We start from the raw sequence: 20,101 nt of genomic DNA on the forward strand, positions 1-20,101 counted from the left end.
TTAAATCTTATCTATCTGTCGGTAGCTTAAACGGTAGGGAATACAGTAATATATATATAATTCAGAATAATGAAATACAATAAATCTACTGGTGTGCAAATCCATTCAATTTTCTATGCTTATTGCCTTTAGCAAATCAGGTGCAAACCTTTTATAATATTTGCTAATATTTTCCTGCAAGGAGATATATAAACATTGAAAACTCATTGGTTAAGGAAATATATTTTACTATACTGTATTCTTTGTCTTGCATACAATAAAATTTCTATATTTGAATTTAACTTTTTCAAATCACAAATTTTAAATTTCTAAATTATGATATATATATATGATATTCAAGAGAGAATTGGGTCTGTAATAATAACCATGAAATCTGCATAAATTAAAATATATTTAAGCATATTTTATGGCTGGGCAAAGCCGAGCGTCTACTGCTAGTTTGAAAATAAAACCTGAGAAAACAGTAGTTATTATAATAAGTATAATAATAAGCACTTAAATTTTGTAATATTGCATACTAGTGGGAGGGGGAGCGGGCATTGCCCGATCGTAAAATACGCTTAAATATGATATTTTAATTTATGCAGATTTCATATGTATGTATTATAAAGTCTGTTTTCTATCGATTATTACATATTGTACCGAGTATATAATAATTTTTAAAGTAAAAAAAAAAGCAGTCCACGAAAAATGCAATCATTTGAACCGTTTAGAATTTGAAAAAAAATGGAGACAGACAGGCGTAGTGAGTGTTATAAACGTGATTAATTTCAAATTACCCATTGAACAACTTTTCTAAAAATGGAAAAATGCCAATTTCCACAGTGCAAACTATTACATTTTATTAAAATATAAAGGCTTATATATTTTAATGTTATTTTAAAATGTCACTTCAAACATATAAGCTGGTGCTGCCATATCACACTGAATATATTGTCTTCATGACCTAAAATGCACGAAACATTGATGTTATTGTTTTTTCCCTTTCCTTTGCAAAACTCCATCCTGTTCTGCAAAGCCAAAAACAAAACAACCAAACCAAGCATCATAAATACATATTGAAAGATATAAAAAGTTACAGCATAAAAACTTTTTTCAAAAATGATACAAACTCAGCATTAAATAACCTTATGATAACACTTTTTGCATTGCATTTATTTATAGATTAAGTCTTTCAAGTTTCTGCAAAGACAGAATGTAATGAGAAGGACCTTAATTTGTTTTAATGGTTCGTAATTCCATTGCTGCCATGAAACCAAAGAATTGGTTCAATTGTATTGGTTCTCTTCACACTGTGTTGGTTGGTGTTAGTATTTGCAGCACCGCAACCAAAGTGCAACGTTTGTAGGTCATACGCTGCATCTGTTCACGAAAGGAATCAAAATCATTGGATTTTTGGATTGATTAATGGCTTAATGGAGAACGACTACAACATGGAAAAATCGAAATTCAACAATTCTTTGGGGAGTTTCATTTTTTGAAATATGTGTGTAAAAGAAGCTTGCTTCATCAGGATGAGGATTCTGAAATTTTAGTTGGCGTACTGAGAAGGAATCCCAAAGAAGCTTTATAGGAAAAATATTGGGAGAGATTGATATTTGGCTCAAATGTTTTGGTTAGATGTATTTGTTTATAGCTCTCTCTCTCTCTCTCGTGTGTGTATGCGTGTGTGTATATATATATATATATATATATATATATATATATATATATATATATGAGAGAGAGAGAGAATAAATGACAAAAAGTTATATTCCAAAATTCATGATGTTGACCATCTTATAATTTATTCCTTTAATTCAGTTGACTTATACAATTCTTGACAGTATCTGTTATGTAGCGCAAAATCAATCACTTAATTATTATATCAATCAGTGAATCTATTATGCCCTTAACTTTTCATATATATATATATATATATATATATATACGTACCGTAGAACCCCGGGATACGGTGGCCCTAGGATACAGTTTTTCCATGATTAAAATGGGGAGTACAATGTTTTCCAACCCCTGGTTACAGTATTTGGCCTGCCTTACGCTGTTCTTTATGATGTTATTTGATTATATACATGTGTATTATATACTGTACTGTATTTTCTTACTAATTTTAATGCCGTATCCCTGAGTTCTACTCTCTCTCTCTCTCTGTATATATATATAGCAATTATAGACAATACAAAGCCATATCTTGTTATACATAGATTTGTCAATGTAATAAGGAAACGCAGTAATTGAGGGGGTTATATGCTCTTTATACCTAGGTATTTCGAAGCCTAATGCTTCTCATCAAAAACTCCATAACAACACCATTCCCTTGCTTATCTTACCAATAGATCTAATCGTTTCAGATTCCTCTTTGCCTCCCCACGTAGACTGTACATAAACTTCATCATAAACTCATTGTTTCATCCATCCGTTCATAGAGTATTGTCTTTTGAAACAAAAACCGTCCACTCATTCCCGTGGTCATTGGCCACCTTCTTAACAACTGCAATTACTTAACTACTTCAGAACTGTTGTTCTTTTAACCTAACTTTTGATCTGTTCAACGAATCACAGTTAAATATTTCTCAGTTCAACTATTTATTCTCTAGCAAATGTGTGAAATAAGATGCGGTGTGTGCGCTAAAAGGGGTAACCCAAGCTTGCAGTCTTCTGTCAAACTAGAATAAAAAGGAAACGTTTCGTATGCACAAATAAACCAATCAGTGATACTCTTGGATGAAGTGCAGAAGTGATGACACATTATGCACCAAACACCAATTGTCTTTTTATCTGGCCACGATTTCAATAATCAGTTGTGGGGTTGGAGGGGGGCTTTTTTAATTCTTAACTTACTTAAAAAAAATTTTTTTTTTTAAATATTCCTGCAAAAACACTTACTCCTAAACTCAGTGATTGTGAATTGTCTTGAAAAAATGTGATCTGTAATTACTTAAAAAATATATCCTGACCGCAATTGCAAACAGCACATTTTTTGCCTTCTCCTTTTTAGAACATAGACACCTACCACAAAGATATGCTGTAAAAGAAATTTTTAAAAGTTTATTTTTTTAATCTTGAATTTGTGCCATTCTTTCACAAGAAACCAGAATCATGCGTATGCCATCTTTGTTTTACTTTTAACCTCGTTTGCAATTCTTATTGATCTTAATCTTTCTCTTTTCGAGTTGTATTCTATCGCTGAAATTGTACAAGTGCTTTTTGAAGCTTACCATTCAGTCAGTTAAAAAAAAAATCAACCTCAGATCGACATTAAAATTTGCATACTTAGACTGTTTGAGAAACGAAATAGCAACTTCATCTACTTAGGAAGATCCATAAACAAGGAAGGCAGTACGGACTACGAGTTGCAGTGTAGGATAATAAGGCCTCAGCAGCATATCATCAGCTCTACAAGATCTGGAGAAACAAAACATTCACCATTAAATTTAGATTTTATAACCGCAACGTTTTGTGTCCATGTTCCTATATGGAAGTGATCTTATAATCTTAACAAAAACCTATGGCCTTTCAGCATTATTTGTTACCATTTGAGCTAAGTCCATACGCATATAAAAAAACTTAAAAAATAATATAAGGCATAAATGTATATGCATAGAATGCACATGTTTAGTCGACTTACGCCTGCCAAGTTCCAATTTGGTTCAATTTTGACCCTTAGCAGCTATTCATATTGGCTAAAAAACAAATTGAATTTGTTCTCACAGGTTCAAATACCCTAGATATCAAGTTTCAAATCTGTAGACCAAAAATTAACAGAATGATTTGGCTGAGACTGTTTTGCATGCAGCCAGACATGGACACTATATATATATATATATATATATATATATATATATATATATATATTACTAACTTTTAAACTGCAATTAAATTCTCATTTCAAATCCTTCTAAGTCTGTTTTTTTTTTTTATATTCCAGGTATGATAATGACTCGCATGCATACAATGCGACCTCGAACAGTGCAAGACAAACAAAATGGCCGGAAAGCGGTCAAGGGATTTGTGGTCATGGTTAAAGATAAACCCAAGTCCGTGAAGACGACTAATACAGGAAAGGCCAAAGTAAGTCGTTTTTTTTTTCCCTTGTTGTTGTGGTAATTATTTGTGTTCATTTGAACATTTTAGCATTGCTTCACAAAAAAATGAACTCCAACCTGTTGATCTGTTGCTGTTCACAATTCGGTTACAATCAGTTATTTAAATTGCTTGTTGAATCTTGTGAAATGCTTTATTTTTTATTTTATTTTTTTAAGTGCAAACCAAAAAAATAATTTTTTTTCAGCATTTGCAATTTGGGCAGCTTCCTAAATTGAAAATCCATTTAAAATTATTAAATTTTCTTTATTTCTTTTAACTTGTTTTTTTTTTTTTTTTTTTTTTTTTTTTTTTTTTTATAAATTTTTCAAATTTATTTTTATCTTTATTCTTTACTTTTTCCATCTCTTGTCTTTTCTGTTGATCCTAATTCTAAACTTCCTTTTTCATTTTTCCTCCTTTCCTTTCTTTTCCTTTTTTTGTTCCCTCCACAAAGTGCGGATTGGACATAGTAATTCACTCTTGTTCGTCCGCTCCTATATTTCTTATTAACTACGCCTTAGAGTTTTTGGAAATTTTGCATAAACATTAGTCATGGTAAAAGTAAACTTTTGCCAGAACAGATTTTCTGGGATAACTGATTGCCACTCCAGGGTCCATTATAGGGGTAAAATTGCCCCAAAATCGTTAGTCCGTTTGGTTGTTAGCACTTTTCTCAATAACCATGCTTTAAATTTTTTTTTTTTTTTTCATTTTCTTTTCTTAAAAATTTAACTTAGATTAAAGTTACATTGTGTTGCATACGAGGTGGGTATTTCTGTGGTGCGCTTTGGAGTTAATGTCGATTGTCCATCTCCCTCGAACACAACCTTATTAATTTAACTATGATAACCTCTTTTTGTCTGTGTGTGTATGTATATATATATATATATATATATATATATATATATATGTACAGTGGCGCCTAAAAGAAAGTCCGCATTTGTCATTTTTTCAAAAACTGCAAATTTAAGCTAAATTGAATGTAACTGTTTAAGCAACCTAATTTTTTTTTTAATGATTTTAGGATTGTTTTAATAATCGAACACTCTTACTCCCTCTCCACACACGCATATATATATATATATATATATATATATATATATATATATATATATATAATATTTGAAGAGGGTTAAAGAAGTATTGGAGGACTCTTTAAATGTGGACCTATCAAGATGTATGAAGCTCAACAGGTATTGTGGAGCTTAAATATAATAGGGTTATAGACAAGATAAAGCCATATATTAGTATACGTAGATTTATTGGTCGATGTAATGAGGAATCGTTTTGCTCTTTATACCTATGTATTTCGAAGTCTAGACTTAGAGATACGTAGGTATAAAAAGAGCATTGTAGTTTTTCCTAATTACATCAACAAATAAATCTATGTATACCAATATTTGACTTTGTCTTGTCTGTAATGATCTCATTATATGTGTGTGTGTGTGTGTGTGTGTGCGTCTCTGTGTGTGTATGTGTGCATAATGTATTTTGATTAGTTAAGTCTGCCTTTTGAGGAGAGAAATGAGTTCAAATTAGCAGACATTTATAACTGTCACTCAACTCAACTGTTTATATTTTCATTTTAGCATCCACTTGTATGGTTTTTGTCTGTTTTTTTTTTTTTTTGTTTTTTCTCCTTCTCCCTCCCTCTCATCTAGCGACCCACTGAGGTGTCACGACCACAGGTTTGAAAAAACCTGCACCTAAGTATTTGTTCTGCTAACAATTTGGAGAGAAATATTATTTATTTTTGTTTAAAATATCAACAAATATTTTTATATCACCATGAAATGTACATCCCTTTGAATAATGAACTGCTTAAATCATGCTCATCAAAATTAACTTTAATGCAATTGTGTTTATTTCTACTTTAAATTAAGAGGTCACAGACAATTCTCACTTTTTATATAATAGTTTGTATAAGCTGCTCCTAATGTTATGCACCAAACTACCCCCCCCCTTTTATATGCGTCCCAGGTCTTCAGTGCAGTTAGATTAGCAACTGCCTTGAGTTGGGATTGAAACTTAACTGCCTAGATGACAGTTTTGCACTTCTAACCGTTACGCTATTTTGGCTGCTGTTAAGTAGGTAGGTGAAATTACAATAATTAACATTGTCTAAATGCTGTAAGCTCCATTTGTTTACACAAAGAGCACTGCCTTTATAAATTAGTGGGCCGTTTATTTCACTTACCAGCATGCTCAACTCAAAAAAGGGAGCATGTTTTAGTCAGACTGTTTTGTTATATCACAGCTCTTCATATATATATGTCTGTTTGTTCTCTTTAGAAAGAAAGGTTAGCGAATCTACATAAAAACTGACTGTACTAATATGTAACATTTTCCAGGAAATTGGAATTGGTTTGGACTCTATTTACACCTTTTAGTGAGCGATGAGAGCAAAACCACTTGAAACTCTAAATATGTGTATCCAATTTGAATGAAATTTAAACCACATATGACACTAATTCAAAAAACTTCTTCTGACTCTATAAGTGCACAAATGAGGCAGTATTATCACGTTATGAACCTATTAAAAAAGGACAAAGTGCTTCTCATTAAAAAATTCTGAGCAATGTCAAGTTAGACTGAGATGTATAGGCAATGTTTGAACTCTCAGCTGAACGATTGCAGTGTACCGATTCGTGTTCCTACTTCTTCCCCCATCATAGTAACAATCATCACTTTTTTTTTTTTTTTTTTTTTTTTTTTTAAATGCCGGATCTGTTCATTTTGTTAAGTTTTTATGCTTCAAGTTCTTTATATTTTCAAATATTTATTCATGGGGTTTGGTTTTTGCAAAGGGAAAGGGAGAAAAACAATAACATCAATGTTTGATGCATTTAGGTCAGGAAGCCAATATCTTCAGACAGCCTGATCTGGTGGCAGTTTAAAATATAACTGTGTACAGCTTGATAAATACGTCGCACGTATAATATTTGACCCTGCAAGATCGTTGAAAGATATTCTCTTGCGCTGAGCTTTTTAATACTGGTCAAAATTAACTTCATGATTTGATATGATTAGCAGCAAGAGTGATATCTTTTGATCTCTGATGCAATGTCGCAGTTGATGATCTAAATTCCCCGAAGCAGTCGAGGAAGAATTCTCGTCAGATCTGCATCACGAGACACTAGTTGAACTACTTGTCTACGATGGGTTTCTCAAATTTTTATCTAGATTTTAAAACCAGCTTAAAATGGAAGTCTTTTTTAAAAAATTTTATGGGAATCACTCGAGCCAAGGCATGAAGCCACTTGATGTAAGGAGCTAACAAAAATTGCAATAACAGGAGATGCGTGTTGATCTTAGTCTTGAAAAGTTTAAGGCTGTAAGTAGGATGGAAACGGTGAGCAGGAAGAGTGTTCCACAACCTTGCAGTTCTTGGGCAGAAGTTATTGGAATAGGAAACTGTATTACAATGAGGTATTAAAACAACGAATTGATGGAGACCACTAGATCAATGAGTTAAACGAGCTGAAACAAAAGAAGCAGAGAATAAGACAATTCTGAGGAACACATGCCATAGTAGTATTCATAGAAAAGTCTGAGAGTAGTAAAATCACGTCTGTGAGAAAAAGTCTTCAATGAAGAAAAAAGGGTTAGGGGTCAATCAAATTACAGATATGTTCCTGAACTTTATCAAGAACCTTCAAATGGGACGCAGATTCATCATCCCAAATATAACAATACTTCATACATGGTTCGATAGTAGAGTAGTTTTTCAATTCTTAGGAGTCAAGGGTTGAACTATGAATTCTATGTATTGTCAACAAAGGTGGTGTGCATTATTTGTTAAGGGTAGTTTTTCCACTATCGGATTTAATCACGAAATCTTATATGACTGTCATCTTCTGAACAAATTCTAAAACGTGCGTGTAAAGTGAGGTCAAATGCATGAGGTGCAAGTGTTGAACAGAAAATAAAATTTGAATTTGAGGAGATTGTGTGACATCTTTCAATTGTAGAGTAGATGAGGAAGCAAATCAAAAGGTAGGTTAAAAATCCAACCCAGAGAGAAGGAGCGGAGATGAAAGTGCTAGATTGACAACGGCATTCACCTGAGGTTGAATATATTCCGGTCAAGAGATATTACAGCATTAGATTTTTACAGTTCTTGCAGGTCCTTCTACATATGATGCTTAGTATTCCCAAATGGTCACTCATCTGATACTGACCAGCCTCAACGTTGCCTAACTTCAGTAATCTTAAGAGAACCGATGTATCGCCGTGGTTATGTTGAATACGGATCACACACGAACAAATCAAATGTGAAGAAAATATTGAGGGTAAATTATTTTTTTAGGCATCTATATCAAACAACGTATATTTATCGTTTTAACAGGCATGATATTGGAAAATATTGAAATATCAATACTTTTGATATCCCTAGTATGGGGATAGCATCCAACTCTCTATGCAGATACACATGAATGTACTGCAGTTATTCCAATATATACAAGTGTGTGTGTGTGTGTGTGTGTGTGTGTGTGTGTGTGTGTGTGTGTGTGTGTGTACATATATAGTTATTGCTTCCTAAATTTTAATCCAATAAAACTCCAATGTTTATAAAATAGTGCTCAATAATAGGTAGAGTTGTATTATAAATTTCTTTATTCGTACAAACACTATTGGCTACATGTGTGCATACACGTTTCAGCTGTACTTACTCAGGCCACATTAAATGCATTATTGAACTTAAAATAGTCTCAGCTGGAACATGCATGCACATATGTAACCAATAATGTTTGTATAAATAAAAGAACACTACATATATATATGTAGTGTTCTTTTATCATATATTTTAATTTTTAAAAATAATAAATAAATAAATAAAAATATATATATATATTTAATTTTTGAAAATAATAAATAAATATTATATATATATATATTTAAAAAAAATTTTTAATCAATTAATAAATAAAAAATATGTCCAAATAAAAAATGGGCGACTTTCAAAGAAAAACACTGGATCTCTGAGGTGGAGACGTTAACCTTAATATCGTTAAAAAAAAAAAAAAATCAACAAACAAAAACTATGTATATATATCACTTATTAGATACCTGTATAGCTTAGTAAATACTTGATTTGTGTTGTGAGCATCCAATTGTATGCATGTATGAGAATATATGGAACTTTTCCAATATGTGTATAGCTATATATTAACACCATGGTATCTGTAATGTACGTACATGTATCACACTTTCCAGATTATAAATTTTTCGATCAGGATATCCTATTTATTAAAAAAGAGGATAGAGGGTGATAACATACTACGAACATTAAATGAGTGTATAGATATAGATACGATAATTTAATGTTCATAATACGTTATCACTTTCTATCCTCGAATTTTAATAAATAAATTTAAATTACAAAAAAAATGATGCTGTTTTTGGGTCATATGTGAAACTAAAATATACCTTCTTCGTTTTCTAGCTAGGATCCAGAGGTAGTATCTGTTCTATCTAAAGGTGGTATAATGATATTGTGGGGTTTCTGTTCACACTGGGTGTCCATACAGACTCCTATAAGGATATTGGAGATAAACCGTAATCTGATATATTCTGACACTACATTAACCGGATTACTTAGATAAATATTTTTACAGTTTTAACAAAAGGGCTACAATAATATCATGGAGTTTCTATTCAAACTGAATGTCCAGAGAATGCCCAGCAGCAATATATTACAGAAGAAAGATGCCACTATAGAATTTCCACAGGTCCCGCTAATTTACATGAACGTTTTATATCCATATCAGTTGTGTGGATAAAAAAGAAATGAGTGTATGCTTGACACAAATATGATTTAAAAGGAATGTGTCGTTCTGTTTATGCATGTTTATTTCTGTATGCTTCTCTACGTGTGTATGAATACACCCGAGAGTGTATGCATATTAATCTTTGGTTCATGAGTGAACAGTATAACAGTGGATTTGTAGGTGTGTATGTAAGATTTCTGCGTGTGCCTACATGATGTGTGTACGGCAATGCCAGATCCATATGTACGTCTGCTTTTCAACTCTTTTAATGCCAAAGGTAAAAGCTTCTCCAAGAAACCTTAGCAGGATTCTTCTTTTCTTTTTTCCTTTTCTACTTTGTGTCTCCCTTGCAAAGTTCAGTTTCTATCTCTGGCCTCGCGATCACTCATTTGCTTCCATGCGCCATCTCTGTATCTTTTGTATAATTTCTTCTCTCTAATCAATATTTGTTAGCTCCACTACTTCTACCAACTTACCGTTTGCCACTAACGTCTATCTGTTGCTCTCGGTAATTACACCATTTCGTTTGACCTGACTTGGCTCGGCTCAGTTCATCTGGGCTTTAAACAACAAATGAAATAGCAGAGAATGTCTGTCATGATGCAGAGACATACATGAGCCACAACTCATTAAGTTTCAGTTTACCGTCTGCTTTTTGGGCACTTCTTATAGGAAGATGGTTCATTTGATTGTCATGAAGGGAGACGTTCAGGTGTATAACCTTGTAGAGATATCTCTGCTCAAGGTTAGTTAAATATAGAAACAGTAAGAGAATACAAAAACTAGATATAAACATTACAAAGGTTTTTATGTACATGTAACTATTTCATATATATAAGTAGGGCTACCTGGGGTTATCTGAGGCAACATTGTAACATATTTCTATTGAAACTTCTATCTCCCTTATGTCTTTCTATCTGTCTATCTTTCTCACTCTCCTGTTTTCCTTCTCCCTCCCCTCATCCGCTCTTTCTCTTCTGCCCAGTCCATTCCTCTCTCTGAACATACACATGCACAGACAGCTTTCCTGTATATAATAGATTCCTTGAGAAATGAGTTAGCATTCGCTTTCCAAATAAGTACATAAAATGACTACCCCCTCCGTGAAACATGACACAGTTAATCCCCCAAAGAATAAATAACTGTTTTAAATTTTAGACCTTATTCATCTAGTGTAATGCTGATCAAGAATATACCGATTTTCTGTTCTTTTTATAATTTTTAACTGGACATACAAACAAACACACAGGTCAGTGTACCCAATGATACAGGGCTTAACAGAGTTGAGAGGGAAAAGATAACAAAGTATCAAGGACTTATGTATGATATGAAACGAAATTGGAAATTAAGACGTTTCAATTATACCAGTCATCATAGGAGCAACTGGGCTTATGAAAAAGAACTTTGAAAAGTACATAGCAAGCATACCCGGTGAACCAAGTGCAAGTGAAATACAAACGATTGCACTGAAAGGGACGGCTAGAATCCTGAAAAGATCTCTTGGTTGGACTCACTAAAATAGGGGTAAATGTCAGACATCTGGTTGGATGTCCCATCCCCTAGAAGAAAAAGTTTAAGAAAAATGAAAAAAAAAAGAGGGAGAGACAACTTATATAATAAAAAAATATTAAAACATACAAAAAATGCTGCATATGAACATCTTAAAACACTTTTTTATTTGCACGTTACAGAGTGAACATCCGGATTTCTGTATGCAAAGAGATGGTTTGAAAATAAATGACTCCCAAGCAATGCCGGATAAGTATGGCTAGTACCATATAAATGACTGCATATTGGAACTCATGCCTACACTTAATTTTGAAAGTATATTACTGTTAAGTAATATCCAATGAAATGTTATAGATTATATGAATAGATTTCTGGGTGTGCATTTGGATTGAATGAAAGATTTGTACAATTAAGTGCCTGTTTATTGCCTCCCCATAACAACAAAGTTAGGCCCAAGGTTGGTTTTTAATGTGGGGAAAATCCAGCTCTGAAAAAAAAAAGGGGGCATTTTGGATTGAGACAAAATTAAAGATTGCCTCAGTCTAAAAGGATTTCTCTTCTACTAACCGAGGACAGTAAAGATGAAACGTAGTATCAGAACAGATACTATACTTTTCTCTTAGCCAAATTATAATAATTATTTTGGTGGGTTTCATATGCAAGTTAATCTTTGTCAACCATTTAAAAACAAAAATAAGATAAATATAGCTGGCTACTAGGTCACGAGTTGGTATTGGCTCAGTATCCACCATGTTACCCGAGTGGAACGTTATGATGTTGCAAGACTAGAAGCTCTTAATGATTTCGAGCTGACCTGGTGGCTTTGACAATCTGAATAATACTTTGTAAAATAATGGTAGTTGAATTTCTTCAATTAAAGTTAAAAGAAAACCATTGAAATGACAAATAATTTCCGCCTGTGGCATTTTTTTTTTCCTTTTGCCTCTGGCTATGAAATTAAATTTATTGAAGTTTTACGAATGTTTTTAAAACGTTTTTGCATTCTATTAGATATTCGTCCTTTGTGGTCATCAGCCGTTCTGGTATTTGACAGCGTTTGTTTGATGTTGAAGGTTTTCGCTAGAGAGAATTGTATGTTCCTTTGCTACTTCTGTCGCATCTATATGGATGAAATTCACAAGTGTATTCAATCTGTGGCTTGATTGTTTCCAAGCAATCAAAGCGGGTTCAAATCCAATCCGCTATTTTTTTTATTTATTTATTTATTTATTTTTTTTAAGATTATAAAACATTTTCGTGATATATATGAATGTTGTTGAGATTTTCCTGGGTAATATGGTACAACTTTGCTTAAAAAACAAACAAAAAAACATACGAATGGCTGTGCTGCAGTGTCATCTCATACAAAATTATATAATTTCTTCATCTGCTGCTACCAGATCAGGCTGCCTGATGATACAAGCCTGAAATGCACAAAACATTGATTTTATATTTTTTTTATCTTTCCCTTTGTGAAACTCAATCATGTTCTGCAAAGCCCCAAAACAATTTTCCTTTATAAAACAGCCAAACCAAATACCATGAATAAATATTTGAAGATATAAAGAATTTGAAGCCTAAAAACTTTTTCCCAAATTACTGAATTCAGCAATAAATAGCCTGAAAAATGGTTGATATGCCATAAAACAAAACCACGAAACCGTTTCTTCAGAACCAGTCATATCAGATATTCTTTTATGAATGTCTATTGATTCCATTTGGACATGCGATCATGTAGCCATCATGGTCAATTTGTCCTATATTTCACCACATATAGCTGCACTGGATTTCTCAGTTGCATAAAATTAATCAAGAGGAAGTCTGTCCATCTTGAGATCTTGGTGTAAAGGTATCCAATCACTTTTGTTTTGGATGTTCCCAGGAATCTTTTTCAATGGAATCCTGTTATTTCCACACAGTAAATATCCATCATAGTATAGAGAATTTCACTCATTTTCTTTGACATTTTTTTTTTTTTTTTTTTTTTTTTACATGGGGGGCACCACTTATCAAGGCCCGGAGGCCACTCAGGGATAAGGGTTATTGCATGTACAGAAATCAATGAGATAATATTGTAGTAATCATTAGTATTGGAGATTTGATAGAGTGTCTTACTTAAGGGGGCGGTTTGTCAGGAATTTGTTTATGTCGGATTTGAAGATATCCAAGTTGTAGTCAGGTGGGAAACAGGCGAACGGAAGAGAGTTCCACAATCGTGCACTTCTGAGAAAGAAGCTCTACTCATGGAATCTATGTTTGGATTTAGGCACAGATAAAGAGTGGGGAAAATTATTGACAGTAGTTTCAGCTAGACGGGTGTTTCTCGTTAAAGATTGGCGAGGGGGGACGAGAGATTGGAGCTCAGACGAGCACTTGCCATGGAAATAACGATAAAACAAAGACAGGCTCGCAACGTCACTTCCGTGGGAGAGAGGCTGCAGGGAAGAGAAAAGGGCACCCCCCACCAAACTACAAAATCTATTTTGTACTCTGTCAAGGCAGGATAGGCTTCAGATGTGGCAGCAGTACTCCATCCTTGGACGTACTTGGCTTTTATACAGATAGAGAATTGCATCAGTAGTGAGATATCTTCTGGAGCGTTGCATAACGTTGTGTAACAGTGTTGAATATAAACGTTTTAGACATGGTTTCATTTGATCACACCTGAAACTCTAACTTCTTATCCATAACGAATAGTTTTATTTCTACGTCATCCTTGGAACAATACAAAGCAACAGTTTTGTAGAAGAGTCCGGTAAATCTTGGAATTAACTCCTTGTAGATTGAAAGTGACTTGATGTTTATAGAAGAACACGTACACGTCAAATATTGAAAATGTTATTATATTCATCCAAATTTTTCTGACTGGATGGTTAGTTACAGAACAGATCGATGGGAATCGTTAACATTTTATAGGTTGGTCACGAGGACAGAAGGCACTTCTATACCGATGCTATGTGACACCAACTGTTCTACTTAACCCTATTTAAAAAAACTTTTTAAAACTCTTTTTACTGTAAACAAGCACAAGCACTTTTGAAAAGCTTCAACAGTCAGGCCAAAAAAGGGAGTGTCAACTGCTAAAATCAACTTAGTGTTGATCGTCATATGATTCCATTTAAGTGATGTCTTGCCTGGTACATCGACGGCTATGACTCTCCTCGAGGCATTCATGAATTCATTGTTGCTCATTATTCACAACCCCATCCACGCTGTTTCTCAAAAGTGTTTGATGCATTACTATTGCTTTCTTTGTAGTTGTACAGACAGTAGGTTGTAGTTTCTTTCTGTCTGGCCGATTGTCCTGACTATTGTACCTAAAGGAATCTTCTGGGTTCTCAACCTTGTCCAATGATCTCCCACAGACTAATGTAGGGAAGGAGATGTCTTATTTTTCCTTTAACAGTAGTGCTGTCCTGCCACTCTATACATTCTATAAAGCACCTAGTATTCCCAAAGGGTCACTCATCTGGTAATGGCCATGTTCATTGTTGCCTAGATTTTACGCATGAATACAAAAACAATGACCCCAACATTTCGTAAGCATTAGCATGCCTTATGGTCTTCAATCTCATGTTGAAACATTTATCACTATCGCTTGTGATAAATTATGATCTTATTCTCCCACATTTACCTTTTTTTCTCAGTGGTTTTACTCGGGGAGAGGAGGAGGAAGCAATGTCTGTCGTAATTAGGAATATAGTCTTGACAAATGTCAGAGCAAATACTATTTCCATGCACATGCTAATATCACTGTACGTCGGCATTTAGCAATCTTTTTTTTTTTTTTGAGAAGTTGGCCGCATGAGACATGCCACATCAGGTGATCGATACAACTAAATAAATTTGAGGTGATTTTTTTTTTTTGTTGTTGTTGAAGGCAACTCACTCATTTTCACTAGAGAAGATGATGGCTAATATTTCTTTTCTTTTTTTTCTACAATGTAAGTCGCATTAACAAGTAAAAGAGTTCAGACTTTACTAGCAGGCCACCCGGCTTTGCCCGGTTGTAAAATATGCATAAATATTATGTCTTAATCTGCACAGAAACTTGAGACATGTGCATGCGAGTATTATGGTTCTTCTAAAGAGTTCACTTCTTGTGAATAAAAAAAAATACTCAAGCTGAGATCGAAATCAAAGCCTAAGGACAGTAAGTCAAGGACAATAACCGTTAGGCCAGCTGGACAGGATCTTTTAAAAAGTGTTTTCAAACATACTTATTCTTAATATAATGAATCTGTCATGTGAACCATTTACGCATGCGCATTTGTGAAACAGTTGACAAACAGATAAAAATCTGATGACCCCCTCCCATGTACCAATTATTTAATTTTGACCCCTTATCATCCTTTTTCTGGATGAAAACCAATTAATGTCTGAATATCCTATACACTAATTTTCAAGTCTGTAGGTCAAAAATTCGTTGAATATTTAGGTTGAGAAGTGACCACATACACACGCACTCATTTTTATTAATATATATAGATAGATTATGTAATTGTTATTCTTGTGCTAATGGCGCTGTGGTTAGAATTCTAGAAAAAAATTCAGTTGTAAAAATGACCTCCTTCTGAAGGTTCAATCCTCAGTGTGGGCGACCAATAATCCAATTCCAAATTACTTACAACTCCTATCCATATATATAGCTGACGAAACAAGAGCATGCTTACCTCCTACGAATTAAATTAAGGCTTCTGTTCAAAATTCCATGCAGATTTCCTAGTCTTACAGAAAGATCTCAGAGTTCATTGACCGAAACGTGAAAAAGAAAAAAACTCCAGACGAAAACTGTTCAAATCAGGAACACTATTCTGATAGCACCACGGGTCGTAGTTTACCGAGATTTTATGTATTATTTAGCAAAGTATTTCCTGATTATTTTTTTAACGTAATGTTTGCATCTTATCCAGAACTCTCCCTGTATTAAAAAACACTCAAAATTATACTCCAAAAATCACATAAATTGATCAAGTAGTTTTATTTTTAAATTTAGAAAATCAAATCTCGTTCACCATTTTGAAAAATATCCCAGGAAGAAAGGGAGATAACTCAATAATTCATACAAATTCCCATTAGTTGCTTAAAAATGATTTTCTTTATAAAAATAATACAACTAAGGTGATTTTTGAAACATAATATTTTCGTTTCGTCATGGGTGTGTACATATTTATATGTACATACGTGTCATCTTAGAAGCCCAGTATGCAAATGTATTAACACACGCAACATATACTTTTTATGAAACTTTATTTCCCCTTTTTATCGATGATATCAATATCACTTGTACTTAAGCTTTAAATTTATGACATAATCAAGTTGACACACCAGTTATGACTAGATCACCAAAATTAAGCAATGTTGAGCTTGGTCAGTACCTGATGGGTGACTAATTTGGGAATACCGGGTGCTGTATGTAGGAGGACGTCGCACTTCCCTGCAAAAGTTGCAAAAGCATAACATCATCTTCTTCCCTGATGGACTGAGGACTGCTTGTGAATTTGATATTCCCATGAAATTTCCTCCTCTGGAGGAAGCTGGTTAAACATGCATTAGGATTAGTAGCACAGTTTCATTTTCATTTCATTCAAGTTTGAATTGAATCGTTTTTACAATAAAGAATATTTTGGTGCTGTTGCTGGTAATAATTGGTGTTTCTAGAATTGGCAAAATCTTTATTAATTAGCGAAAAATATTTCTTTTTTATAAACATGTTTTCTAGCTATTAATGTACCAGGCAATGCTAATGGCACTCACCCTAGGTGGGTTTAACTGATTTCCTCCAAAGGAGGAAGTATGAAGGGAATATCAAATTCACAAGTGGTCCCTAGTTGCATGTATATCCTTGTTAGGGTAGATGAAGATATTAAGAATTTTGCAGTTCTTGTAGAGAGATGTTGAGGTCCTCCTACATACAGCTCCTGGTATTCCTAAATAATCGTCCAACTAGTATTGACCAAGTTCAATGTTGCTTAACTTTAGTTATCTAACGAGAACCGGTGTGTCAATGTGATTATGTCATATATTACCAATATACCATCTATATGTTTAAATGAATTTGTCCCCGAAAGAGCAGTTAACCATATCAAAAAGATCTGTGTAAAATGTTCACCTCATTTGCATATTTCGCTGAGAAGATAAACACGTAGACTAACATTTGCCAGCACTATTTTTTTATTTATTTATTTTATTTATTTTTTTTTTTTCGAATTTTGCCAATTGCGAACGAATCTTTGAGATTGTAACAATGACAATAACAAAAATAAATTTAAAAAAAACATTAAACTTGGAAAAAATTGTGTCTTCACAGTTGTATGCTGGAGCAGAGGACTTCATGCATCTTGTAAATGCAGTGAACTTTTTCGAAAAACTGTCGTCACTATTGTCTGTGATGTTTCGATGGCGGGGGTGGTGGAGAAGCGAAGGGCAGATTAGACAATCGATACTAAGTTGTATTAGTCAAAAACAGCAACAGCATCTTTAGTCTGGCCTATAGGCACTTGCTTGACAATTCCATTGTCAATATTGATGGGAGAGTAGAAGCGTTTTTGTCTTGAAAGGAGGAAAGCGAAATGTGTGTGACAACTTGCATGTGTCTATGTGCATATTTTCGTTAACATTTATTTTATATGCGGATATGTGAACAAAGTCACATGCATAAAGTACATGCAAACACGCGCGCGCACACACACATATATATATATATAAAATTTCAAAACTATACATATTTCAAAGGCGTACCAGTGGTTTCATTGCATTGAATCAACTATTAAAGGCTGAATGGAATCAATGCAATTCATCAGCAACTTTGAAACAGCCAAACAATGCGAAGTAAACAAACAGAATTTTTTAAAATTCAATTTATAACATTATATCATCAATTCTTAATGCTGTAATATTTTAAGTTATAAATTTATTATATTTTTTAGTAGAATATTTTGTCCTTTTCTTTTTCAGTTTTAATAACTAGTCCTTTACTTTTCCATGTTTAAGCTTAACCATATTACTGTTCATGCTCACATTTTTCTATTGTAAGATATATATATATATATATATATATATATATATATATATATATACATTAGAGAGAGAGAGAGAGGGTTGAACGATAAAATTGTCACCCTAAAGAAAACAACACTAGAGCTTTATTTTAAAACCTTTATTGAAAAAAATCAATTCAGGTAACTTGATTATGTAGTAGAGCTGACATCTATTCATTGTAGCCGCCTTCAGCCTCTATCACTGCCTCAATACAGTCCCGAAACTGAGAGCATGCATTTTCCACAAGTGCCGACAGGAGCTCAGCAAGTACTCGGCAATCAGACTGGCTTTGGTGTTGTGGGATGTCATGTTGGTGATGTTCTCGACGTATGACCAAACGAAGTAGTCCAGCAGGTTCGGGGAAAGAATGAGGCGAGTGAAAGAAGGGTACAAAATCCTAGCACTCCTTCTGCACTAGCTGTATGTATCTGGCGTTGCTCAGAAGTCTTTTGCTCCACTCTAAGCTTTGCTATGACGTCATGTATGACGTCACATTCGATGGCGTCATGGATATCTGCTATATCATATAATGATATATGCTATGACATATAATGATATTCACATTTGATGGCGTCATGTATATCTGCTATGTCATATAATGATATATGCTATGACATATACCGCCATAGCATATTTATATATTATACATATATATGCTCTGACGTCATTGTGAATAAACAAACCAACAGAGAGGAATACAGATTTATTGTGTGTGTGTGTGTGTGGATAGGTTTAGACTGCGTCAAAATGCTGTGATACTCATGTTCATTGTTACAATGCCTTAAAAACCAAGACCTGTCGAAAGCAATTTTTACTCCTGATGACAACACTCTTTTTTTTTCATTGTAATTACATTTTCTTGGAGTTTGAAATAATGTTTAATCACAAACTATTTTTGCTCTGTTTTTTGTTTGTTTTCATCATTTTTTTAAAATGAACAGTACACAAAAAAAAAAAAAAAAAAAAAGAAAAAGGATGAACTGCAGGAGAATTATCCGAATTTGTAAAATTGATCAAAAACTCAATTCTTATTGGTTCTTTTTCTTAGTGCAAAAAATATTTTAAAGCCTTTTATTTATTTTTAGTATTTTATATTTTATTGGGGAGGGGAGGGATCATTCGAGGATAAATGTTAATGAGTGTTGTATAGATGAGACAATACTTTGATGATTGGTAAGCATTAAACTTGGGTAAGGTTTGATTATTTAAGAAGGCAGCGCAACAAGAATTTATTTACATTAGACTTGAAGACAACGTTGTTATAGTCAACTGGGAAGCATCCCCGTAGTATTGTGTTCACCAGATGGACAGTTCTAGGAAAGGAACTTTGCACATGGAATTAAACTTGCTGTTAATCTTAGACTTTATAAATAAAACACTGTTTTTTTTTACTGGCAAGTTAAAAGAGGATAACCAATTTGTGTTCAACAACAAGTCTAAGACAATGGAAATGAATAAGAACTGAGAAAGTATATGTGAATGGCAAAGCTATTGAGGTTGTTGAGAAGTTTTGTTATCTTGATGATATCATCGGAGCACAGGGTGGAGTAGGTATTAGTGTGATTATATGAGTTAGGAGTGGATGGAGTAAGTTCAGGAAACTTCTGTCATTACTAACTTACTGAGCGTTACTACTATCGAAAAAGGAAGAAGTCTATCAGCCATTTGTATGCAGTGTTATGATGTATGGAAGT

General features: G+C 33.5%; 1 protein-coding gene across 5 annotated transcripts in view; it reads left to right on the plus strand.

The window, feature by feature from the left end:
• The window catches only part of LOC145245773 (uncharacterized), a 723,444-nt gene that overhangs the window by 124,786 nt on the left and 578,557 nt on the right, over nucleotides 1–20,101 (plus strand). For all 5 annotated transcript variants that reach the window (XM_080107384.1, XM_080107381.1, XM_080107383.1 and 2 more), the window contains exon 3: nucleotides 3,929–4,071. In XM_080107384.1, the coding sequence (XP_079963510.1) occupies nucleotides 3,931–4,071 (141 nt within the window). In that variant the 5' untranslated portion in view covers nucleotides 3,929–3,930. The remainder of the gene's footprint in view (nucleotides 1–3,928; nucleotides 4,072–20,101) is intronic.

Source organism: Euprymna scolopes, chromosome 23, assembly GCF_053919585.1.
Source record: "Euprymna scolopes isolate OS-2025 chromosome 23, ASM5391958v1, whole genome shotgun sequence".
Lineage (NCBI taxonomy): Eukaryota > Metazoa > Mollusca > Cephalopoda > Sepiida > Sepiolidae > Euprymna > Euprymna scolopes.